Genomic DNA, 26015 nt, shown 5'->3' with positions numbered 1-26015 from the left:
CCAACAGGGATTAGGGATGGGGATGGGGGTTAATTTCAAAATCGGGAGAGGGGACGGGGAATATGATCCCTGCCCCGAACCAGCCCCATTTCCATTCCTAATTAGAGTTGTAATCAGCCCGTTACTATAGCATGCAAGCGCTGGGCTTGAGTTTTTAGGTCCACGGGCCAGCATGACCCTTATATATTATTTGTATATTATATATATATATAATTGTATAATTATATACATTTATATATGTATATGTGTATGTAATAATAATTATATAATAATATATAATATATTAATAGGTATAAATTTTATTTTTGATTTTATTATTATTTTATTCTAATTGTATTGTAATTTTTTTAATTTCACTTTATTATTTCATATATAAAAAATTGTATATGTCAAGATTCATATAAAATAAAATTTTAAGATTTTATTTTTCAAATTTTTGTCTATTTTGTGAACATATTTTTTTTAAATGTTCATTGTTTTCATATTTTTTTTTAATATGCCTCTCATGGCCTGGCTTAGCCCATGACCCAGCTTAGCCCAAGGCTTCGCTGGCGGCACAACATGGCACAATCCAGGCCCGCTTGGGATCATGCCATGGGCCATGTCGGGCCAAACCTCTGAAGTATCTTAGAGGAGGCAAGGGCAAGCACAACCCAGTTTGGCCTACACAAAGCACGAGTTACTTGTAGGTCGTACTGGCCCGGCCCGGCCTGACCCAATTTACACCTTTACCTAGGATTGTTTAGTCAAGACAAAAACTAGGGCAAATGTCATTTCCCCACAACTCAACAGTTGAAAAGTTGGTTGACGTTCATTTTACTCTAAAATTGAACCGACTTATCTATAGTGCAGTCTATACAGGCAGAAGCTATGATTCAAAAGTTGGACCGCTCAACACAAAGATGTACGAGGACAATGGATCTCTATATAGACTCATGAGTAAGAAGGACAATCAAAACAAGGAAATTTTAGGATTTAAAGCATCGAGAACTGGATCAACTATCTCAAATCTTTAATTTGCAGATGATTGCATTATATTTGCGAAAGCAAACATAGACAATGCCTTGAGAATCAACGAAACCATGGAAATGTACGTAAGTGCTTTAGGCCAAAAGCCAAAATTTGGAAAATCGACTATCTTCTTCTCAAAAAAATATTCATAAGAGACTTCATAAAGTCCTCTCTAGAGTCCTAAAAATCCCGATTGAAAGGAAAAATGAAAATTACTTAGGGCCCCAATTATTGAGGGAAGAGTAACCAAAGAAACTTTTAATCAAGTAGAGGACAATGTAAATAAGAAGCTTGCTGGATGGAAGAGAAACTCCCTTTCTCTGGCAGGAAGGGTCATTCTGCTCAAGGTTTCTGTCTCAACGATTTCACAATTCCTAATGAGGTCCTTCAAGTTTCCCAAAGTGTTGGTTAAAACACTGGAGAATAAACAAAGAAATTTTCTATAGGGACTTATGGCTTAGTTTGGAATGAATACAAATGCAAATATGTAGAGTGCAAAGCCTTGTATTTTGTATTGTTTTATATGTATTTGCACTGTATATATTTGTATTTATACTTTTTCCAAACTGAGCCTAAGATAAATGGGATACAATTTGCAAGTCTAAGATAAATGGGAGATGGGGATTAAAGAAAGGAATTGCATTGGATATGTTGACGATTGGTGTGGCTCAGCAATTCAACAGTCCACTAATTATTCCTCTAATTGCTCCACCCCTTCATCTTGATGAAATTTAGGGACCACGTTCCCATTTTCTTCTCTATAAAAGGAGTAGAGAATTCAGAGAGAGGGTGAGAAGAGAGTTCAGAAGAGGAAGAGACAGTCGACACCTTTGCTCCACAGTGACGATGAATCAGACGTAATTCGTTGCCGTGGACTGTTACCAGAAGCATTCCAGCACATCCTCGCCCCTTCTGTGAATCCTGTCCCAGAAACTCTCACCAGTAATAGTCGTTACTTACAGTATCAGTTGAACTCAGGCCGAAAACCCATTCGGATCGAAGCAATTCTATTTGATATTGTTATCTACTGGTTTCTCTGCCTTTGCAGTCTATGCCAAGGAGTGCGTCAAGGCTTCGTTAGAAGCATCCCCGGCACTATTAAGGTGGCCATTCTGTAGTACCCTCATCAAAGACATCAATAAAACAAGTTCTCCTCCCTCTCCTGTGGATGTAAGTCACTTTAACCGAATCACATAAATCTGGTGTCATCTTTACTTTTTGCTTTCGCTTTTATTATTTACTTTATAATTTACATATTTTTCAATTGTTTTTTAGATTGTCATACTAATTAATCGGTAATTCAGAGTTTAATCCTAACAGAATAAAGAATAAATGTTGTGAGTTTAGCGAAGTTATGAACAATGAAGATTTTTGACAGATTGACTAAGAAAAGAACATCTCCTAGGCTTGGAGGGGAGTACTAAAAAGTAGAGAAAAAAAAAAAAAGAATTTCTTGGAGGGTAGGAAATGGCCAGTCTATCAATTTTTGAAAAGATGTTTGAGTGGAAAACCCTTCTGTTAGAAAGTTTTGGCACTCCAAGTGATCATAATCAAAACCTAATGGTAAGTAATATCATTAATGACTGAAAATCTTAGAACAATAATAAAATATTGATCCTACTTCCTCAGAACCTATGGGGAAAAAATTAGAGCCATCCCAATCCCAATTAGAGACTAGCAAGATTCCATGATTTGGAAACCTGATCCCAAAAGAAACTTTTCAATCAAGACAGCCTACCGGTTGATGGGACCTGGGGTTTAAGAGTTGAGGCCGATTGTCCCTTCTGTGGACAAGAAGAAGATATTGAACACTCGTTTATGTATTGTCAACACTCGAAACAAGTATGAGAAAATGTAGGGGTAAATGGAATTACGCCAAATTCTAATGAATTGTTTATGGAATGGTGGCATAGGATCCGTCTTAATATAGCAGCAAAAATGTATGAATTTGATTTAAAAAAGCTGGATTTGTTCTCTGGAATATTTGGAAAATAAGGAATGAGAAGATTTTCAACGATCAGTATATATATCCCCCCCACCAAAATAACTGGAGCAAGAATCAGGTCTGATTTTGATGAATACATTAAGGTTTATTGTTAAACCGGGGAGAAGGGAGTTCAAAATAAATTTTAATGTCTCTTGCAGGGATGTAAGAGAATGGTCGATAAATGAAACCGAAACATGGGCTGCCAGTGATGAAGCTCATCAAATTATATGTGAATTCCCCCAACACATTCGAGCTTTATCATCAACTGTCTCCATAAGAAGATGGAGCCCCCCATGGAACAATATTAGCAACTTCATGAAGGAATGCCACCAGATGCAATAACTCAACAATCTCAAATATAAGGTATATGCACATGTTCAGAAGAAGCTTTGATGCTTTGTGGATTTGCTTGGTCCCGTTCGTCTACTTTGTAGTTCCCTTGTTGTCATGAGGGCAGATTTGTTTCCAACTGTTTAGCCAGAAGTTTTTTTTTTTTGTTTTAATTAAAATAATGCTTAGAATGCAAAAATGAAACCAACGGCAAGAACAATCATCACCGTACAAAAACCATCAACCGTCATTTTTTAAAGTTTAGACCTATTCAATGGACGGCAACAACATATAAAGGAAAAAAAAAAATGGTAGTCAAGGGAAGGTTGAGAACCCAAGAAAGAAAGCAACATGAAGAGGTGCATTCATCCATTTATTTTGTGATTGAAAATAAATTTTCATAGAAATTATTGGATTTTCTCAATTTTAGTTTATTGAATGGTATACAAATAATTGTCATTTGTCAATGGTGGAATCCATGTCCATGTGATATCCATGTCCATCCCCAATCAATCTCTTTGAACAGCATACTCTTTGCTCGCCTATAATCGATTCTATGAGAGAGAGAGAGCTCAGTTTCCTTCCATTAATTAATTTATTGTATTTTATGTGTAGAACAAATTTTGGAACCAGGAAATGTCGTGGTCATAAGAACTATAGAAGGCATCACTAAAACAAACCCAACATCCATATGAAACTTTAAATTGGTAAGAAAAGATTTCATTAAATCAAAAAAGAAAGTGAAGAAGAGTAATCGGGTTCGGGTTGGGGTGAGCTCGTACAGACCCGACCCATTAATAAGGCATCTATCAAATCAATTGGATGTAGGTACTATGTTACATGAGTCGGGGGTGGGGCGGATTCGGTAATCGGTACCCCTCTTCATTTAGGCAAACCCGCACCGAAGTCCGAACCCCACCCGTTGACATCTAAAGATGCATTTCAGAATTCAGAAACGTGGACGCATCACCTTACTCTTTGAAGAAATCTCCAACAGCCACGTGTGCCAGAAGAAGTTGAACCCACAATTGCTGTCGTAGCCCTGCGCCGAAACAATAAATCAGAGCCCTTGATATTTGAGGCTATTATTTTCGCTCCCAGTCCCACCAGTGGATGGAATATTCCAAAATCCAATTGTTCTTACCCATTCCTTAGCCATCCGTCCCGTACCGCAGCGAACAACGGGCGTCCTGTGCGGCGTTTCTGCTATTTCCATTCAAAAGAGATGACTGATGGATGACATGAGCAGCAGCTACCCAAAAAGAATAGACACACGGTTTCTTTCGTTGAGACTCTTCAGACTTGAGAACGAGCCGTTGGTGGCGACTGGCGTGACTGCTAAGTAATCTGTTACCCACTCACAATATCATTTCACAACGCTACTTCAATATGAAATTAAAAACACATTTACAATTTACGGTTATAGAAATAAAATGGAAGAGTCGAAAAGCTGGAATGGAAATATATAAATAGCATTTACTCATTACGCAAATTATTGATTACTTACCAGAAATATACCCTTCAATTTAAAACAAAATAAAAAGGAGGGAGGGAGGTCCATGACTGGACTAGGAAGGAAGGACAACCACGACCACTGCAATACAAGACCCTGTTTGCCCTGAAATTTGATCTTTCCCGTTTTTGACACGACTCTCTCTCTCTCTGCCAACCATCGCAGAAGCAGAACCATTTCCTAGGGTTTCATTTCTCTTTTCGCCTCTTCTCCGTATCTTCTTTCTCTTATGTGGCTCCGCACTTCTCCTTCTTTCTGTGACAGGTTCCTTCTTTTTACTTAAACTACCAGAACAAAAAAGGTGAATAAAGGTGACTCTTTTTTAAATTTCTTCATCCTTTCCGTTGATGTTTGACCAGTAAGCTCAAAGGGCTTGCTCTTTCTGAATCTTGTGTTTTTGTATGTTCGTTAACGTGGAGTCTTGAAAGCATGCTTCGTTGATCATTAGTTTTATGTTTATTGAATTTAAGATGGTTATAGAACGAAGCTTTCCATACCTTTAATCGGTTTAGTTTGACATCTGAAACTTGAACAAGTCGATGTTCGATTAGTTCTTCTGTAAATAAGGATCTTTAATATTAAAGAAACTATGAAACATTAGTTGAGAGAGATCATGTTATGTCAAAGCCAGTTTACTCCTCTGCAGTTTGGTTTCCTGTGTTTTGCTGAGAGCTCCACGAGAAATCGTTTTGTTTTCTGTTATACATTTCTTTTTTTTTTCCCTTTTCTTCTTTCTTTTCTATTTTACTTCCCAAACACTGGAAACTCATATTTTCTTCGTTAACTAAATAATCCGGAGAAGACAAAGCCCTGTCATTCACTCGTCTTGATTTTCGATTATGATCTGCTAGACCTTAACAGAATTACTGAAAAGGTGAAAAATTTTCCCTTCTTTTGCTCTTAATGGATTCAGGATGTGATCTTTGGAATTTCTGATTTCTCTTTTGTATAGTTGGCCGAATTAACCTAATTAAGTTTATGCTCGTGGAATTTGCTTTAAGTGATTCATGTCAAAAGTGTAGAATGTCTCTTTTATTTTTTTTAATTTTAATTTTTTATATTCTCTTGCTTTTTTATTTTATCTTTGTTTTTCCCTCTAGGTTGGAGCTCGGTCTGAGTGAGTTTAGATGATGGTTTGAAAAAGGATCATCCTTTTTTTTTTCTGGATTTGCAAGAAGCTTGCTTAGCGGCTGAAGATTATGTCATATACATGAATGAAAGTATACTTTAACTTCATGGAAAAAATTGACAGACAATATAGAAGTGAAAGAAAGGGAGTGGGGACCTTGATTTTACTTTTGTTCATTTTATCTCTTTTTTGCTCATCTATACCCAAAACTGTTACTGGAAATGGATAAAATACATTATGTCCAAGTTTGTGGTTGGTATTTGCCAATTAATTGCAGATTGGGTTTTTGTTAGCATGCGCCTTTCTTGAGTTTCTTTTTTTTTTTTTTTTTTTGACAGAGAAAACCCAAGTATCTCCTTTTAATCCATTTGTTCTAAATGTTCACCTAGGTATATTCTTTATCTTGATGGCCCATATTTTTAGTGATTAACAACTCCCATTAATCACTGTATCTGCTGCATCTGAGTTTAGTGGGTGAGACGTGTAGGAGATAGACTCTGTTGCTGTTCAACCATTTTTCAAATAATAGTGTAGGATCCAGTCTGTCATGATGCGTCTTTGATCTATTAATTATAAAAATAGCTTTTTTTTTCCCTTAATTTGCTAATTTAGTTTTCATCTCTTTTTATTCTTATTTGTAGCTTTTCTTCTATGTGGCGAGTCTTGCATTTCTTTTATATATCATTAGCAGTAGTTTCGCTGAGGGTTTGGTGTTGATTTGTATAGTTTGCCTTATTTTTTAGGTAAGGTGTTTATTTGAAAAATATTAATAAAATACGAAGGGGTCATATTAGCAATTTAGTTTGGCTACTGGGGGCTGGTTAAAAGACTTACACCATGTACAATTTACTTTGTCATATTGACTGCTTATTGAAATGGTCATCTTAGCAACTTTATTTTGCATAATCATATACCTTTTCACCAGTTATTAATTCTTGAATAATGACCTATTTTATCTGGCACCTGAAACTGGTAATATAGTTGTAGGAAAGCATGCCATTGAGAATTGAATCATGGTGTTAACAGCCTCAATTGCAAAACTGAAATATGTGCTGCAAAATGCTGGAGAACCTTGAAGTTTCATGCATAATTCTCCCTCTCTGGGTAGTTTGGAGTACTTTCTTTTGTATACCATTTTGTCATAATAACTAATAACTAGTTAGTTCTCCCCCATGTCCATGAGGGCTCATCTGAGGTGATTCCCTTATGACTGAGGGGTTCTGAAAAACTTCTCAAAGGGCTCAAATTGAATGGCTTCAAGAAGAAATACCAGTGTCATGGTTTTGTATGCTACATTAGTAAAATGCCTTTGATTGCTAAAGCTGATAAAAAACAGCTCTCTACATGGTATTCACATCAGAATTGACAGTGTAGACTGCATTTTAATTTTCAATACTTTCTATGACACACAATGTTTTGTCTGTGGTGTTTACCATGTAGACTGCACTTTCCATTTGCTCACATTTGAATTAATTAGTTGCTTTGTGTACTGTTCACGTTGTTTTTTATTTCAATGAAAAAAACCACCTTTATTACTTAACCAATTCCACAATTGTTTGCTTTCCGGTTCCAGCTACCTTGCATTTGACTGGTTACTATCACTAAACTTTTTGTTTTCTCTGTTTCAGCTGCCAGCAGTCTCCAATTATCTTTCTGAGCCAGTCAATAATCCCATCACTGGCCCTTCCGAGCAGCTGTATATAGCATAAAAAGTTGAGACAAGAAACAAATCCACCATGAGCAACTTAAAACTAGGTGTGGAAGTGGTGAGTGCCCACAACCTGATACCCAAAGATGGGCAGGGCTCATCCAATGCCTTTGTTGAGCTCCATTTTGATGGCCAGAGGTTCCGTACCACCACCAAAGAAAAAGATCTTAATCCTGTTTGGAATGAAAGCTTTTATTTCAATATCTCTGACCCGAGCAACATCCAGAACCTTTCTCTGGATGCCTATGTTTATAACAACATAAAAGCCACCCACTCTAGATCCTTTCTTGGGAAGGTCCGTCTCACTGGGACATCATTTGTCCCCTACTCTGATGCTGTTGTCTTGCATTACCCTTTAGAAAAGCGTGGCATATTTTCTCGTGTGAAAGGAGAGCTTGGTCTGAAAGTGTACATCACTGATGATCCATCCATAAAATCATCAAACCCTCTTCCTGCAATGGAAGCCATCCCACTTTTTGAATCACGCCCAAAACAAGCTCCAACACAAGCTCAATCAGTTGCAGATTCAATTCCAAATCCACTCTCCAATGACAAAGCTGAGTCAAGACGCACTTTCCATCACCTCCCTAATCTGAATCACGAACAGCAACAACATTCTACGGCACCAGTGACCGAACCAGTGAAATACACTGTCGATGAGATGAAAGCTGAACCACCACAACCAGTAAAAATTGTTAGGATGCATTCGGAAACAGCATCCCAACCTGTTGACTATGCACTTAAAGAGACCAGTCCATTCCTTGGAGGGGGACAGATTGTTGGTGGCCGTGTTATACGTGCAGATAAGCCTGCTAGCACTTATGACCTAGTGGAGCAGATGCAGTTCCTTTTTGTACGAGTTGTCAAGGCCCGGGAGCTTCCACCCATGGACATTACAGGAAGTCTTGACCCATATGTGGAAGTCAAGGTTGGAAACTATAAAGGAGTTACAAGGCACTTTGAGAAAAAGCAAAACCCCGAATGGAATGAGGTGTTTGCCTTTGCAAGGGACCGGATGCAATCATCTGTACTGGAAGTTGTGGTCAAGGACAAGGATCTTGTGAAAGATGATTTCGTTGGCATTATCATGTTTGACCTCAACGAGGTACCTATTAGAGTTCCCCCAGATAGTCCATTGGCTCCAGAGTGGTACCGGCTTCAAGATAAGAAAGGAGAGAAGACAAAAGGCGAGTTGATGCTTGCTGTCTGGATTGGCACGCAAGCGGATGAAGCATTCCCTGATGCATGGCATTCTGACGCAGTGACCCCTACCGATAGCTCTGCAGCTGCCTCCACATACATCCGCTCGAAGGTCTACCATGCACCAAGGTTATGGTATGTACGTGTTAATGTTATAGAGGCACAAGATGTCATTCCAACCGAGAAGAATCGTTTCCCTGAGGTGTATGTCAAGGTACAGCTTGGCAACCAGGTGTTAAAAACAAAGACTGTTCAGGCCCGGACGATGAGCCCAATCTGGAATGAGGATATGCTACTTGTTGCTGCTGAACCCTTTGAAGATCATTTAGTTCTTTCAGTTGAAGATCGTGTTGGGCCAAACAAAAATGAGTTAATTGGGAGGGTGATCATACCTCTGAACTCAATTGAAAAGCGTGCAGATGATCGGCTTATCCACACCCGTTGGTTCCACCTTGAAAAGCCAGATGCTGCGGTTGATGTAGATCAGTTGAAGAAGGATAAGTTCTCCAGCCGTCTCCACCTCCGTGTCTGTCTTGATGGCGGATACCACGTGCTTGATGAGTCGACACACTATAGTAGTGACCTTCGTCCCACAGCAAAGCAGCTATGGAAGCCATCAATTGGAGTACTGGAACTTGGGATTCTGAATGCAGACGGGCTTCACCCAATGAAGACAAGAGACAGAAAGGGTACATCAGACACATACTGTGTAGCAAAGTATGGCCATAAATGGGTGCGTACACGTACCATCATCAACAGCCTTTCCCCAAAATACAACGAGCAGTATACCTGGGAGGTGTATGATCCAGCCACAGTTCTTATTGTAGGTGTATTCGACAACAGCCAACTAGGGGAAAAGGGTACAGATGGTGGTGGTAACAAGGATAACAAGATCGGGAAAGTAAGGATACGAATATCTACACTCGAGGCAGGTCGAGTGTATACACACTCTTACCCATTGCTAGTCCTGCACCCTTCAGGTGTTAAGAAAATGGGGGAGTTGCATATGGCAATACGTTTTTCATGCACGTCGACGATGAACATGATGTTTATATACTCACGGCCATTGTTGCCGAAGATGCATTATATACGACCATTAACAATAATGCAGCTTGACATGCTGCGTCAACAGGCTGTGAACATTGTGGCAGCACGTCTGAGCAGGGCAGAGCCCCCACTTCGGAAGGAGGTGGTGGAGTATATGTCTGATGTGGATTCCCATATGTGGAGCATGAGGCGGAGCAAGGCAAATTTCTTTCGAATAGTTGCAGTTTTCTCGGGTTTGCTTGCAGTTGGTAAATGGTTGGGAGATGTCTGTATCTGGAAGAATCCAATCACCACTGTGCTTGTGCATGTGCTCTATGTGATGTTTGTCTGCTTCCCAGAACTGATACTTCCAACTGTATTCTTGTACATGTTTCTCATAGGCTTATGGAATTTCCGGTACCGGCCGCGTTATCCCCCACATATGAACACACGGATATCTTGTGCCGAGGGGTTGCATCCTGATGAGCTTGACGAGGAGTTTGATACATTCCCAACATCTCGCAGTCAAGAGCTGGTGCGAATGAGGTATGACAGGCTGAGGAGTGTGGCAGGAAGGGTACAGACGGTTGTTGGGGACATAGCAACCCAGGGAGAGAGGGTTCAGGCATTGCTAAGCTGGCGGGATCCACGCGCCACGGCAATCTTCGTCATGTTCTGTCTCATAGCAGCACTGGTGTTGTATGTGACACCTTTTCAGGTGGTGGCGGTTGTGATCGGAATATATTGGATGAGACACCCAAGGTTCCGCCATAAGTTGCCGTCGGTGCCAATCAACTTCTTCCGGCGCCTGCCTGCAAGGACAGATAGTATGTTGTGAGAATGTAGATCAGATACACACTTGACACTTGGGTGTTCCGGTGAGCTTGCTATTATGGGTGTTGGGTGTCGTCGGTTGTGTATAGTTAGTTCTTTACGATCTTGTTTTGAGTGACTTTTAGATGTTGAGGAATTGGTGTAGTTTCCCTGATTGATATGCTGTGGAGAATACCATTGCCATTGATTATTGTTTATACCCCTTCTCATGAAGATTCAAAGTAAAACGTCACATGTGATAATTACCGAGGACATCAAATGGTGTTATGACACTTGTAAATTGGGTCATGGTCCAGCCATAGTTCTTTCTATATGTCTAAATTTTATGTTCAAACGGTTCCTTTGGGTTTACCTTCTGGGGCAATCCAATTCCAACCCAGTGTTGTTAGATTCTTTCTAGATATCTAAATTTTTTGGTCAAATGCTTTGACCAGACCTTTTGGCCCATTTAACGCGTCTTTTTGACAAGATTTTCTGGTAGTTTGACCGACAAAAGACATATTGAGTTTCTGCATAGAGGTTTGAACAGTTTGAAGTATATTTGGCAGATGCGTATTTTTTATGCGTGAAAATAAAATGCGAAAGATGTGAAAATTTTTATTTATAACTTTTTTAAATCAATCTAAAATAAGCTTGTCGTGTCTTTTTAACGTATGCTAAATGTAAATAGACTGAAAATTGGTTTTCTTGATTTATAAATAATCAAAAACCTCACGGAAAGACACGTCAATCTGTCCGACTGATAAGATGAAAAATACTAAAATGAAAGGCTTAAACTTTATAAATAAGCCTAAAATGAAAAATACTAAAAAAAGAAAATTAATAAAAACGGAAAGGCTTAATCTGTCCGACTGATAAGATCGGATCTGACAACCTTAATTGTCACTTTCTTTAATTTATTTTATTAATTTTTTAATATCCAATTTCAATTCAAATTTGAACATTAAAAAAATAGTAGGTGAGTAGGCAAAGGCAAGTGTGAACGCAACAATTAACAAAGCAAGGTTAAGTAGAACAGACCGGTAGTGGACTGTCATGTTCCACGTAAACATATTTAACAGACACAGACACAGACACGTGTTTTTAAATTCTTTACAAAATAATCGGAATAAAGCCGAAATAAGAGATCAAAATCAGATATTAAAAATGATGATGTCATCATTTAAAGATGTTCTCAATACACGGCGGAGAGATGATTTGAACTCCGGAAACATATATCTTCACTTCCACTTGCTTGCGGACCTTTCTATGCTTTGTCATTTGTCTTCCCCAGCTCGCATTTTTAAGTTGCAGAAGTCGTGGTGTCTACCATCTCTACTTCTTTCGGTATATTTAAGCAATTTTGTTTCGATTCTAAGCCACCCATTTTATCTGCTTCTGTTGTTCCGCAGTCTATCGTGCCATTCTTTTTGAGTTTTTTCTCCCCAAAACCCGTCCTTTTTTCAGCTTCTACGATGGCAAGCCAATCGAAGAAGGAGAAAGGATCTATTCACGACTTCACTGTCAAGGTTAGTCTTTTCGTTCGGTGCTGGTTCTTTGTTCAATTGAAAATTTTATGTGATGTTAGTATTTTTTTTTTCTTTTTCTCTATTTGGTCTGTCTCTACTTCAGAATTTTGGGGTGGGCTGTTTAATTGCTAATTCCATTTTTCTCTTTTCTTGATTGTTAGCACGGATTTCTGGCTATTGATGTAGCCTGTTAATCTGTGATAAATTTACTGTTGTTTTACTTACATGGTTTTTCTCTCTCTGCTTTTGAATTCTATGAGGATCTGTTCGGAAGCAGTAACAGGGGATGGGTTTGTTAGTATTATAACTTCTGGATGAAGCTTGGGATTGATGAGTCCGATAGGAGTAACATAACAAAGGGCTGTGCCTCACCCCATATTCCCCTTCAAGCCTGTTTTTTGTATTACTGGGTTGGTTATCTTTTGAATTTCCGAAACTGCTCTTTCATTTGATTCGTGATTATATTACGGTCATTACTGGGAATTTAGATTCAGTCTTCACAACTGAATTTGGATTCAGTTGGGTATTTGGTCTCACGGCAAAAATCCAGAAACCTGTTGTGATTAGTTTTGTTAATGATGTTGGTCTTTGGTATTTGTGCAGCTCTTCACGTTGTTTTATTTATTTTCTCTACTTATATTTCTCATTACATTTTGGATTTTCTTTTACTTGCAGGATGCTAGGGGAAATGATGTGGATCTTAGCATTTACAAGGGAAAGGTTCTGTTGGTTGTCAATGTGGCATCCCAGTGGTATATCTTATAGTCTCTTGTTTGTTTCTTTTGTTATTATTTCAACACTTCCTGGAGTTTGATCCAAATTAGACTTTAGGATTTTAGAGAATGATATATATATATACAATTTCTCCCACATGTATTATTCATATAACTTTTCTTTAATTGTTCCTTAGTGGATTGACCAATTCGAACTACACGGAGCTGAGTACGCTATATGAGAAGTACAAAGATCAAGGTCTGGCCTTTGACTTCTTATTTCATATGGTTTGCATACATAAACGCATACTCCTTTTTTCATGCATTGGTTGCTTTCTAGGATACTAATTTTGTACAGACAAAGGGATTTTATCTCATTTCTTTACTTTTGAAATGAACTTGCCCTTGTCGGTTTCTTGTGCAGGTCTGGAAATATTGGCTTTCCCATGCAATCAGTTTGGTCATCAGGAGCCAGGGACTAATGAGCAGATACTAGAATTTTCCTGCACTCGATTCAAGGCTGAGTTTCCAATCTTTGATAAGGTGAGCTCAAAGATCTTTTAAGGTTTGTTTCAACAGACAAAATGCTTCTGTGGTTTTCAGACTACTGACTACTACAAGCAAATAGCGGGTTTCTCTTTTTCCCTTGGTTTGAATTTATTTGTGATAGAGATTGTGTTGGATATCCAATTAGCTTACCCATGTCATCTTAATCAACTACTAAAGTTTCATTATTTTTTTGGGGAAACACCTTAGATGTAAATATTCTTGTGACTGCAAATATAGTGTGACAAATAGAATGTGAAGACCCCTACGCAGAGTCTAGGATCTCCATTAGATCACATTATGAGATTCTGCATTTTATCTGAAGTCCAAACTCACAAGAGTATTTCTGTCAGCACCATGAACTATGTTAGGAGTAAAAGCATTTGAATACAAGTCTTGAAACAGTAGTCTTTATGTCCTTATTTATTTGTCTTCTTTCTTATATCATTCTGAAATCCAGGTCTACTTTGACCATAGTTGGGTTGTGGTAGGGTTGATTGAATTGGCTGAGTTTAGTTTTCAAGTTAGTCTTTGGTAAGGTTATGGTTTGATTGTTCAACTGTTGGAACTGATATCTGATAGAAAACAGCCCAAGTTGAATTCTAGCAGAGATTGACTAACATAATCATGAAACAAAAAAGTCTCATTAAAAAAAAAAACACATTTTCTAGACTTTCCTTATCTTCACCATGCCCTATGTATGCATAAACTAAAAATCCCCTGCCTCTGGATCCAGAAAGAGATTCAAAGACTGTTAGACAGTTAACTGTATTAAGTAAGAATGGAAACCATTGGACATGAGATTTATGTATTTAACTTCCACTGAAAGAAGCAAAAGTGGTTTAGTTTATTTTTTTTTCTTTTTATCCTTTTCCTTTTTTTTTTAATGGAAGTGGGGGTTACAAGTAGGGGAGTGGAAAAGAGTGTACTAGTTAGGGCTTTTAGAAATTATCATAGGGGTGAAGAGGTAGGAAATTGGTGGCTAGACTGATTTTTTTTTTTTTAAATCTATGTTGAACTTTGTAACCAGCAGAAATCCAAAATTTCAGTAATCAAGAGAATAAGGTCACTAGAATAGGACCACTAAGGGATTTTTGTGCCAGTAGAAAAACTAGCCTGATTGCAGGCATCAGACATCAACTGCCAGGCAATGAAAACATCTTACCTCCTACCATGTTATCTCTCCAAGAGCAATATTAAAATAATGGGGTAAAATCTTAAATCATAAAATACATTATCAAAAAAATCATAAAATAACCTAGATGAGCAAATCTTATAATTTGAAGCACAAGTGACATGGTTTATTTATTTAATCTAAAGGTGATATTCTTAGTTGAGAGATCAATTTGTCATAATCCTTAAGGTTCAGCTTGTAGTGTGATCATTTGTACTGGTGTAAATGTATGGGAGTGCAAATACGTTGAGTGTTAGTTCTGGTTTGCTTTTGCTTCAGATTTGACTTTGCCTAATTTGTTTGCAAGAAGTAAAATAGAAAGTAAAATGATGTTGTCTCCACCTCATATGGAAGAAAATGAAATAGAAGGATTGTTTGATTGGGAGTCAGGTAGATGATGTGATAGAATTAAGGTACGAGAAAAGTGGTGCAAATGAGACAAAAAGTACAAATTTTGCATCAGTTAGGAGTGTAGGAGTGTAAACCATAGTTACAAACAAATGGATGCAAAACTGAACCGGGTGCACAATTTGTATCTGGTTCAGATTTGCACAATCCAAACAAATGGAGCCTAAATAGACTGACTCCAAAGTACAAACAAATCATCTATCAAACTGAGCACATAAAACATAAATGTTTGTCAAGAATCGTAGTCAAATTTTCGTGCTAGCTTATTTTGCAATGCTTTGCTCTCTCCATCACATTCCCTATGCTTAAAACTCTCCTTGTGATTGCCAATGCCAGTGAAACGTGTATGCTTAGTTGCTGTTTACCCTGCTGGAAAATGAGTCATCAAGAAAGACAATGAAAATTAACATTGTTGTGAAGGAAGTAAAAGACCATTGTGTTCTGTATTTAATTCCTTTTTTTTGCTGTATGTCTATGGTTTTTGTCCTTGTGAGCCTATGACAAATAAAGTTACTGGTATCAATCATCTAAAGGGAAAGTTGGATAAGACCACAAAATATAGCCGTCCCCAAAACCTCCAAAAGTTGGAAATGAGAGCAAAGACATTCTATATCCAGAAGGAACCACGTTACTCTAACAATTTGGTTTTGTTATCTTGGATTAGGTTGATGTGAATGGTCAAAATGCAGCCCCCATTTACAAGTTCTTAAAGTCAAGCAAAGGTGGGATTTTTGGAGACAGCATTAAGTGGAACTTCTCAAAGTTCCTGGTTGACAAAGAGGGGCATGTGATCGACCGATATGCTCCAACGACTTCTCCTCTTAGCATAGAGGTATATAATTAAGTATCGGTTTATTAACTTGGATTTTGTTTGCAGATGTTGATATGGGTTGATACCGACTTTTCATTAATTTACCTGTTGACATTGTTATAATCTAATGGATGGTGTATTTCTTTTGTCCCTGCATCTCATCTTATTGTGCAGAAGGATATAAAGAAGCTATTGGGTATCTCTTGAAAGTGCTGTGCCCTGTGAATTGTGATGCAGAGGTTTTATTTCCCCCGCTAAATAAATAAGTTTCACAATGGCTATGCAGTTGTGCTGTCTCAGATATGAGTTGTACCAGATTGTTTTCTATTTAAACAGACATTGAAGTTTCACACTGAAAAGTGCTGTGCCTGTGATACACTTGCACAAGTTATTGTCAACAGTATTTCCTTCTGGTATATATGGTATCTATATCGCACTGAAAAGTTTTTTGTAGTACATACAATTTCTTGGCAACCATCCATGGTGATGGCGCATTATCCATCTACAACTCATCCCTTTCGTCGAAGATTAGAGATGAAAGAATGAGGAAATATGAAATATACTTAAAACGATTGGAATCCTCCTCAAGTCCTCAGTCCTCACCAGGTAATGGTTATCGAGAAAGTCAAAATCTGCTTTTTTGGATTTATACAAACGATTCATTGTTACGAATGTGGGAATTAAAATTTTTTGGGTTGAACTGGGTTTCAGCCTAGGCCCTTGACGAACCTTAGGTTATAAGTAAAAAATCGAATTGGTTTTTACTTTTTTGGTTCATATAAACCAATTTCAGGGTCCGTTTGGTTCACAGTTGGAATCAAAATCTTTCGGAATCAGAATTGGAATTGGAATGGTCTATTCTCATAGTTTGTTTGGTTCAGACAGGAATGAGAATGTAAATTGGAATCAGCAGAAATGGGATTTCATTTCTAAGGGAGGGGAGGGAATGGCTATTCTCTCAAATGGGGGAATGTCATTCCATCAAGAATGGGAGTGAGATTCTGATCCACCCAATCAAACAGTTGGAAATGGAATGGTTCATTCCTATTCCCATTCCAAACCCTTATTCCCTCAAATCAAACCAGACTTCACAGTTTTTTCATGTAGAATTTAACTTGCAACCCTAGAAGCTGTGCCCTCCTAAACGGGAACTTAGGGTCCATTTGGTTTTCTGTAATAAGTGTCGCCCATTTGGTTCCATTTGTCTGATCATTCCCATTTCAACTGCCTTGTTTTAGAGTCTTATCAAGAAGTAAATAATTTCTGACAAAAAAAAATTAAATCTTAATATTAATAAAACAGTAGTAAAATAATAATAATAATATATTAATAATAAATTCTTAATAAAATGTAAATAAATAGTAAGCATTGAAATAGAGGATTCTAGTTCCGAATCCAAGAGATTCTGATTTTGATTCTAATTCTGATTCTGACTATGAACCAAACAGGCTTAGTGGAGTATAAGTCTTTAACTTGAATGGAAAAAATATAATGCAGCTCACTGTAGAATTATGAAATTACAGCCCCCATAGTCTATTAGTAGCCCCCCTTCCCCCAATAAACGGCATCATGCCCGTAAATTTAACATCAATCCACGGTCAGAATTCATCTCACCTGTACGATAAAGCTAAAAATTCTAAGATGGGCTGAACAGTCATTCTCCCAAACTTGAATGGCCCAGAAGCCACTCATTTCAAAAGCTTTGTTGCCGGTTGCCTCCAAAGTTGTTTGTTTTGTTGCATGTGGCATCGGAGAAGAGAAGTGGAAAACATGGAAGAAAATGAGGCAGCCTAGAAAAAATGATTTTTTTAAGAGCCATTTGCATTTTGTGATGGCACACTTCACTTGCTTCTGACTTGTGGAGTCCAGTGGGGAATTGTTGGTGTCAAGACTTGGAAAATTTCTCTAGATTTGAGTTGTATCCAATTGTCAAATTTTCCCTCTTGAGAGTTGAGACAACAAGGTTAATTCGAGGTTGTATTCAAGCTTCAGTAGCTACAACAAATTTCAGACTACAGAAATATTTATTGTAAAGCTTAGCTTTGCAGTCTGAGATTGATTGATAGGGTCGATCATAGGTACAATTAATCTTTTCACTGATGGGCTATCGCCATTTGGAGCTTCTAGGTTGAACCTATTATAACACCCATGAGAATGAGAAGAAGCAATCTGTTATAAATTGAATGACCGGAAGGGTTGGGGTTGGGGCAGACAAAAAAAAAGGTTCTTTAGATTTTTCTTCTGGGTCAATTAAGGAGGCGTACGTCTACTCTTGAACCAGGTCAGACCGCAAAACGTCCACTGTAAGGGCATATTGAGGGATCACCAATACGATATGTACTGGTAGATGAGAAATACCTCTCCTACTCTCAAACAAATCAGTTATGATGGTAGATGAGAAATACCATCGTCAATTAATGTTGTCATATCATATGAATCACTCACTATGATATCATAACCCAATACATGATATAGATTGGCACTAGTCCATCTTTTGATTAGTGATTATTTTGAGGCAAATGGAACAAGGTCGATCGGTTCCTTGTTGTTGTCTCTATTTGCATTCGATCGATCTCTAATTTTTCTTGCATTATCAATTTGTCAGTTGGCTAAGTTTAAGACCCAGCATCTTATATCTTTTATATATATATATTGGGATGCTCTCTCCGTACAACAAGATGATTACTGTTATTAAATGTATAATTAGTGATTATAATAATAACAGTAATTTATTAAATATATAATGTGATTATAATTAATAATTACTGTTATTATAAATATTGTTAACAACTAGATATTTACTTTCAAATTATAAATACTGTTATTAAAAAAAGTATTGTTATAAATTACTGATTATTACAGTAATTTAATAAATATATAATTAGTGATTATAATTAATAGTTAAAATATTGTTAATAAATAGATATTTACTTTAATTTTATTTTAAATTAAAATTATAAATATTGTTATTAATAAATACTGTTAACAAATTTAGTAATTATTGTTATATTAAAAGTAATTAAAAACTTTATTAAAAGTATTGCTATTGATTATTTAATAAAATATTATAATTACTATTACTGATAAATACCGTTAATTTATTTTAATTTTGGTAACTACTAATTTAATGAATATTGTTAATAAATCCTATTCATAAATTTAATATTTACTTTTATATTAAAAATAACTAAATAATATTATTAAAACTATCATTAATGATTATTTAATTAAATGGTATAATTACTTACTATTATTGATAAATGTTGTTAATAACGTTCTGACAGCCGACGGTTCGACCATCCAGTTCGAACGGATGACCCGTTTTGACAACAAAAATTACAAGCAAAAAATTACCGAGCCATTCTTGCCACCGGTTTTCAGGGCAACGATTCGATCATCCAATTTGAACAGACGGTCCGTTCTGACAACAAAAATTATAGGCAAAAAATTGAGTTTGTGAGGTCCATAGTATCATGCGTGTTATGTCATTCGAGCGTGTGACTCATACAACCCAAAAACGGAACCGTTGTGGCCACTGGTTTTTGGGTCGATAGTTCGACTATTCGGTTCGAATGGCAACCCGTTATGACAACAAAAAATTACAAGCAAAAAATTACGGAACCATTTTGGCCGGTACCCAATTAAAACGAAACTAGTTGCTTAGACGAGTGGACGGTACCCAATTAAAAGAAAAACAGATGACCCATTCTGACAAAAATAATTACAGGAAAAAAATTGAGTGTCTAAGGTCCATTAAACAATACCATACGTGTTATGTCATTCGAGCGTGTGACTCATACGACCTGAAGACGTAACCGTTCTGGCCACCGGTTTTCGGGTCGACGATTCAATTGTTCAGTTCGAACGGATGGCTTATTCTGACAACAAAAATTAAAAAAAAAATGACCAAAAACCATTGAACGGGTCAACAGTTCGACCGCCTGGGTCAATGGGTTGTTGACTGATTTAATGATTTTTTGCTAGGGACCGAGATTAGGATAAAATAGAACCGGTTGCTTGGATGGTTCCCAATGAAAAAATTAAAAAAATGGCCAAAAAACATTGAACGGGTCAATAGGTTGACGGTTCAACCGCTCGAGTTAATGGAACATTGACCGATTCAATAGTTTTTGGCCAAAGACCGGGTCAACGGATCAACGGGTCGATGGTTCCATTCCAGCCCTTGCGAAGTAGGGTCCCTCTGCTAGTATATCTATTAAAGGGAAAGGGGTGGTCTCCCCTTTCGCCAAATGGCAGTATCTCCCTTTAATATATATATATATATATTAAGATTTTTCATTGAAAAATCTCAAATTACAAGAAACAAATATAACGAATGTTATATATCTTATTTGCCACTCGCTTTTCAGGTTGATGGTTTGATGGTTCAACCGTTCGATTTGAACAAACGGCTCGTTCTGACAACTAAAATTACAAGAAAAAAATTACAGAACCATTCTGGCCACCGGTTTTCATGTCGAAGGTTTGACCATCTAGTTCGAACAGACGGCCCCTTCTGACAACAAAAATTACAGGCAAAAAATTGAGTGTGTAAGGTCCATTAAGTAGTATCATACGTGTTATGTCATTCGAGTGTGTGACTCATACGACCCAAAAACGGAACCGTTCTAGCCACTGGTTTTTAGGTCGACGGTTTGACTGTCCTGTTTGAACGAACGACCCATTCTAACAACAAAAAAAAATTAAAAAAATGGCCAAAAACCATTGAACATGTCAACGACAGTTCGACCGTCCAATTTGAATGGACGGTCCGTTCAGACAACAATTATTACAAGAAAAAAATTACGGAACCGTTTTGGCCACGGATTTTTGGGTCGATGGTTCGACTGTCCGGTTCGAATGGATGACCCGTTTTGACAACAAAAATTACAGGCAAAAAGTTGAGTGTTTGAGGTCCATTAAGTAGTATCATATGTGTTATGTCATTCGAGCGTGTGACTCATACGACCCAAAAATGGAACCGTTTAGGCCACTAGTTTTTGGGTTGATGGTTCGACCGTCTGGTTCGAACGGATGGCCCGTTCTAACAACCAAAATAAAAAAAATGGCCAAAAACCATTGAACGGGTCAACAGGTTGATGGTTCGACCGCTCAGGTCAATGGGTCGTTGACTGATTCCATGGTTTTTGTCCAGGGACCGGGATTGGGGTAAAATGGAACCAGTTGGTTCGAACGGCAGTTCATCCGTTTGGTTCGAACGGATGACCCATTTTGACACAAAAATTACAAGCAAAAAATTGAGTGTGTGTTGTCCATTAAGTAGTATCATGCATGCTATTTCATTCAAGTGTGCGACTCATATGACTAGAAAATGGAACCGTTCTGGCCACCTGTTTTTGGATCGATGGTTCGAATGAACAGCCTGTTCTAGCAGCAAAAATTAAAAAATGGCCAAAAACCATTGAATAGGTTAATGGTTTGACCACTCGAGTCAATGGGCCATTGACCAATTCAACGACTTTTGGCCAATGACCGGGATTGGGGTAAAACGGAACCAGTTGCCTAGACGGTTCCTAGGTCAAAATGTTTGTCCGTTCGGGTCAATAGCAATTCAAAAACCATGGTTTTTTTATGTTTTTGGATTTTCACTATTCAAAGTTTTCTTCTACTGTGGGCTTTATTCGATCGTGTGCGATATGTTTCTTTTTTTTCATTTTCTACTTTTTTTTTGTGTTTGGTTTTCTTCTTCAAGATCCTCCAAAACGGTCTAGGGTTTACCACCATTTTATTTCTTCCCTTTTGTTTTTCTTTGGATTTTCTTGTGCAATGTTTTTTTTTTTCTTACAAGACGATCTGCTTTATCTCTTTCTTTGGTTGCATGTATGTTTAGCTCTGTCTCAAAGCGGAACTTTGGATTCGATTTTCTGATTTTTTTCCTTGGTTTTTCCAGTTTGGTAGATTTACTACCAATTTTTTTCTATGTTTAAGGTCACTTTGGATTTATCTTTCAAGGTTTTGGAATCCCTTGCAATGTCTACCCTTCCCATGACTATGACTACAAAGTTATTTCATTTAATTATTGACATCTAGAAAAAAATGACCTAGAAACGGAACCATTCTGGCCACTGGTTTCCAGGTCGACGGTTCGAGCGGATGGCCCGTTCTGACAACAAAAATTAAAAAATGGCCAAAACTGTTGAACGGGTTGATGGGTCGACGATTCAACCACTCAGGTCAACGAGCCATTGACTGATTCAACGATTTTTTGCTAGGGACTAGGTTTGGGGTAAAATGGAATCGGTTGCCTGGATGATTCCTAGGTTGAATGATCCTACCATCTGGGTCAACTGGGAGTTCTTGACGTGAAGCAAAGGACAGCTATGAAGTAGAACTCAGAACTATCATTGTATGATCGTGTTCTTTTATATTAGATGCTTTGCTGAATATTTAAAAAATGAGCACATGATGATCTCTTTTAAGTCTTTATATAAGTTTCAAGACTTGAATACTTATAATTGCAAGTTTCTTATTAAGAAACCATTATCTTTTTTATTGTACCAAATAGCAATGTTACAATTCCATTCCACCCCCTGCGAAGCAGGGCCCCTCCGCTAGTTCATAATTAAAGTGAGGGGGTATTTGGTAAAGTTGAAAGCATCTGTAACCAAAATGCCAAAAAGGATCTCTTACCAACTGGCTTGCTGGTAAATGTCTCGACTCTCGAACTATTGTAGCGTAGAGTTGTGGATAGGTCTTTGGTTGACTGCTTGCCTGATAAGTAGCTGAGGCTTAAATCAGGAATAGGGGTGGCCATGAGTCGAGCTCTTCACGAGCTACTCGAGCTCGACTCGTGAAAAGCTCAGCTTTGCTCGGTTTCAACCGAGCTTCGAGTCAAGCTCGAATAATATATATATTATTTACCAACAAGTATAGAAAATAATATATATATATATATATATATATATTTATATATAATAAAAATATTATAATTCTTAATTTTTTAAATATGAAATAAAATATATTTTTTATATATAATTTTTTTTTTATTTTTATAAAACATTTTTTCTCAAATCGAGCTCGAGCTTAATAGTTTTTTACTCGAGCCGAGCTTGATCTTAAGGTTCTAGCTCGAACCGAGCTTGAGCCTTACACTACCTTGGTGAGCCGAGCTCGAGCCTCATACTATTCAGCTTGGCTCGGCTCGAATCTCCCCTGATCAAGAATGAAGCACAGGAGTGTATCGACATATTGGCCTATATCGGCTGATACGTATCATTTCGGGAGCTCCCCAATACGCCCCTACAGAGAGTGTGTCGGGGTTCTGATCGGTTCAGGGGTGGCCTTAAACCGGCCCCCTGAACTAGTTTTGAAAAAAATAAGAAAAAAAGTAAAAAAATATTATCATATCACTTGGTACGCCCCTACCAGTGTATCGGTTATATCGATATTTAATGGAGGGTGGATAAGTTGATGGGTTACGAAAAAGGACTTAAAAAAATACCATATTTGTGATTTAGCATTCAATTAATGGGTTTTATGGAAAAGAATGATTCTTGAGCGAATAATTTCCTAGGATAAAAATACCCTCATGACATTTGGGTAAATAAGTTTCTTGTTGGCATAGAAAATTGCTAATGTATGAGAATTAAGCATCATTCATTTTTCTTGTTGCCACAGTGAAGACCGGAGAATGATCATTAAAATTAAGCAGTAATTTTGCTTATTAACGCTCTACATGACTCCGGATCTCTTGCTCACAAAAATTTTGTCCATGCCTACCCACAATACACCACTCCCCGTGAATTGGAAATATCTCTCCTTACATAATACTATACAGAGGATGAGATGTTCTCCATGTATGATTGCAATAAACATAGGCAGGGTTCTCGTGGGCAAGAGATCCGGGCTCTTCATACATCGTACGGATCCCTACTACTATAATAAATTTAACATTTCATATTTATATTAATTTATTATGTATATATAAGTTAAAAATAATTAATTTTTTGAAATATGAAGTCGGAGTAAGTTCAGATGGGATTTTGGGTTAAGTCGGATTAATTTTTTGAAATACGATCCGGGCTCCTCATAATTCTTTATTTAAAAAAATGAAATGAAATGAAGTCGGATTAAGTCCAATTGCAATCCGAGTCCGATAGGATTTTGGGTACCCTTGTAGGTCGGATGGGATTTGGATTTTGCTAAATCCAATCCGTTTACTTTCCTGCTCAGAAGCCATACCCCTTTTTATTAAGTTCAGATGGGTTTGATTTTATCAGGTTAATCGGGAGCACTCACAGTCACAGCCCCATAAGCAATGCATAGATGGATGTGGATGATGGGTGAGGATGGGCATGTGGGTTCTGCTCAGGCCTGATTCTTCCCCGTCGTCCCACAAATACCTATCCTAAATAGTTGCCTAAGGCTATGTTTAGGGAAAGGACTTTTTCCTTGCCTAAGTGAGCCAAGGCTATATTTAGAAGAGTTATGTATGTTACCAATATGAACCGATCAGGTTTGGGCTTTGGCAGAGGATTGATTCAACTAAATCCGACTCAAAGAATGATCGGGTTTACCACTTTACCCGACCCGACCCACTAGACCAGACTACATAAATCAAAATTTGGAGTGTGAAAAGACATAACAAGGGATAGACATCTAAATGCAAATGTCATTGATGAGATGACAATATTAATCTGGAAAGTTGACCACCCATGGGCCATGGCCGTCTCACTACTTATCTTCAGCCTACCAGCTGCTATCCTCATATGTTCCTCACAAGTCACAATTCAAATGGTCACACTGCTTTTACCTTTAGCAATATTTACCTGGAAATAGTTTTGAATTTGACGGTTTCAACACATACCTCATACTCCTAGGGTTCATTGTTTCCTGCGGAGATGCTTAGTTCATGCTCTTCCTGTACTGTTGGAATTGGCACGGCACCATGCCCATTTAGATCCTCTTTGCTCTCTGTGCCCATGGTAGGGACTAAGGAGGATGTTCTGATGTTCACCAACCACTTATTCTTCACTTTCCTGCTACCACACCTGTTTGGCTGTTTCAGTTTGGTTTGCCTCTAGCCCTTCTATGAGGGTGGATTCTAGGCCTAATTGGCGCCTTCACGACTGGGTGCAAGCATTTTGTGGCACATTTGGAAAGACCGTTTAAGTCAATTATGGAATAGTTTGATCCTCTTTCAGGTGTGTTTGCTGTCCATGCCCAATAAGGGATGGAGGTCCATATTGAAACAAATAGGTAGTGCTGCCAATGGGTCAGGTCTGACCCGATGGACCCCGATCCCATTGGGCCGGTTCTGGTTCCAATATCTATGTCAATGGATCAGTTCTGATTCCTAATCTATTGTCCTGATTATTATCGATTTGAAACCAGTTCTATCCAGTCTCAAATCAACTTAGACATGATCGATTCGGTTCTGGTTCTAAAATTACAGACCCTATAGGGTCTGGTTCAATTCTGAATCCTTGATATTTCTTGTCAGGTCGGTTCCTGTTCTACCCAGACCCGACCTATTGACAGCCCTACAAATAAGAAATTGACAGGGGAGAGTTCTGTAGGGCCACGTGCTCAGCCTCTACATCCTTGGACAAGGGCTGCAGATCCAGTGGTTAAAGTCATCTTTGATGGTTCAAAGCATGTATTGAACCCCATCTAAATCAAAATCAATTTGGACAGACCAATAAAACATTGAATTGGACCAATCCAGACTTAATGGTTCAAAGTATTTATCGAACTCGATTGGACCTGGTATATCCATATTGGATTGGGTCGGATTGAACCAATATCTGGTCCATTAAAAATACAGATGTCAATGGATCAGATTTGGGTTGGAATCAATCTTAGCTAAAACCATTTTGAAAAGATTGGACAGTTCAGACATTGAATTGGGCCAATCCAATATGGTCCATTGGATTGGATCTGGTCCATTTGTCAGCCCTACATTAAAAGGACCCTGAGACTTGAAATTAAAGCTCGTGCAGTGCAGCATGTGGGCTTGAACTTGATGGTGATCTCTTGTGGTTATTAACGGTCCTCCGGAGGTGGGCTCGAAGGTCTCCACATTCTTGGCGCATCAGAAATTGGATTGCTAATTGCACGACGCTTATATCGAGATTCCCTCAATGTGCAGTGATAT

General features: G+C 37.9%; 2 protein-coding genes across 8 annotated transcripts; both read left to right on the top strand.

Annotated features, from left to right (window-relative positions):
• The first annotated feature begins 1612 nt into the window (after positions 1-1612).
• LOC104596088 (multiple C2 domain and transmembrane region protein 7) lies at positions 1613-10966 on the top strand. 6 transcript variants are annotated; one of them, XR_016080780.1, is made up of 2 exons: positions 1613-2181; positions 3157-3820. XR_016080780.1 is itself a non-coding variant. In XM_088895611.1 (2 exons), exon 2 carries the CDS (start codon positions 7707-7709, stop codon positions 10740-10742), a length of 3036 nt encoding a protein of 1011 aa, XP_088751737.1. In that variant the 5' UTR covers positions 1804-2181; positions 7599-7706; the 3' UTR covers positions 10743-10966. The 6 variants fall into 6 exon arrangements, 5 of the variants coding, with proteins under 5 accessions (XP_088751737.1, XP_010255412.1, XP_088751738.1 ...); XM_088895611.1 differs by lacking the exon at positions 3157-3820 and adding an exon at positions 7599-10966 and having other exon boundaries at positions 1804-2181; XM_010257110.3 differs by lacking the exons at positions 1613-2181; positions 3157-3820 and adding exons at positions 4828-5142; positions 7599-10966.
• A 1005-nt stretch (positions 10967-11971) lies between these two features.
• On the top strand, positions 11972-16341 carry GP (probable phospholipid hydroperoxide glutathione peroxidase). 2 transcript variants are annotated; one of them, XM_010257109.3, is made up of 7 exons: positions 11972-12064; positions 12185-12246; positions 12922-12998; positions 13157-13218; positions 13384-13502; positions 15752-15919; positions 16073-16341. In XM_010257109.3, exons 2-7 carry the CDS (start codon positions 12193-12195, stop codon positions 16103-16105), a joined length of 513 nt encoding a protein of 170 aa, XP_010255411.1. In that variant the 5' UTR covers positions 11972-12064; positions 12185-12192; the 3' UTR covers positions 16106-16341.
• The last annotated feature ends 9674 nt before the right edge of the window (positions 16342-26015 follow it).

This window comes from Nelumbo nucifera, chromosome 1, assembly GCF_055504915.1.
Source record: "Nelumbo nucifera cultivar China Antique chromosome 1, China Antique-T2T, whole genome shotgun sequence".
NCBI classification, from domain to species: domain Eukaryota; kingdom Viridiplantae; phylum Streptophyta; class Magnoliopsida; order Proteales; family Nelumbonaceae; genus Nelumbo; species Nelumbo nucifera.
Note: the sequence above shows the minus strand (reverse complement) of the source record. Positions and strands in the feature narration are given on the sequence as shown.

What these genes read in the sequence shown, in the direction of transcription:
- LOC104596088 (XM_088895611.1), top strand. Translation starts at nt 7,707, where the DNA reads ATGAGCAACTTAAAACTAGGTGTGGAAGTGGTGAGTGCCCACAACCTG.
- GP (XM_010257109.3), top strand. Translation starts at nt 12,193, where the DNA reads ATGGCAAGCCAATCGAAGAAGGAGAAAGGATCTATTCACGACTTCACT. An exon ending in GTCAATGTGGCATCCCAGTG is followed by an intron (nt 12,999 to 13,156) that starts GTATATCTTATA and finishes ATTGTTCCTTAG; the next exon opens with TGGATTGACCAATTCGAACT. An exon ending in AGTTTCCAATCTTTGATAAG is followed by an intron (nt 13,503 to 15,751) that starts GTGAGCTCAAAG and finishes ATCTTGGATTAG; the next exon opens with GTTGATGTGAATGGTCAAAA.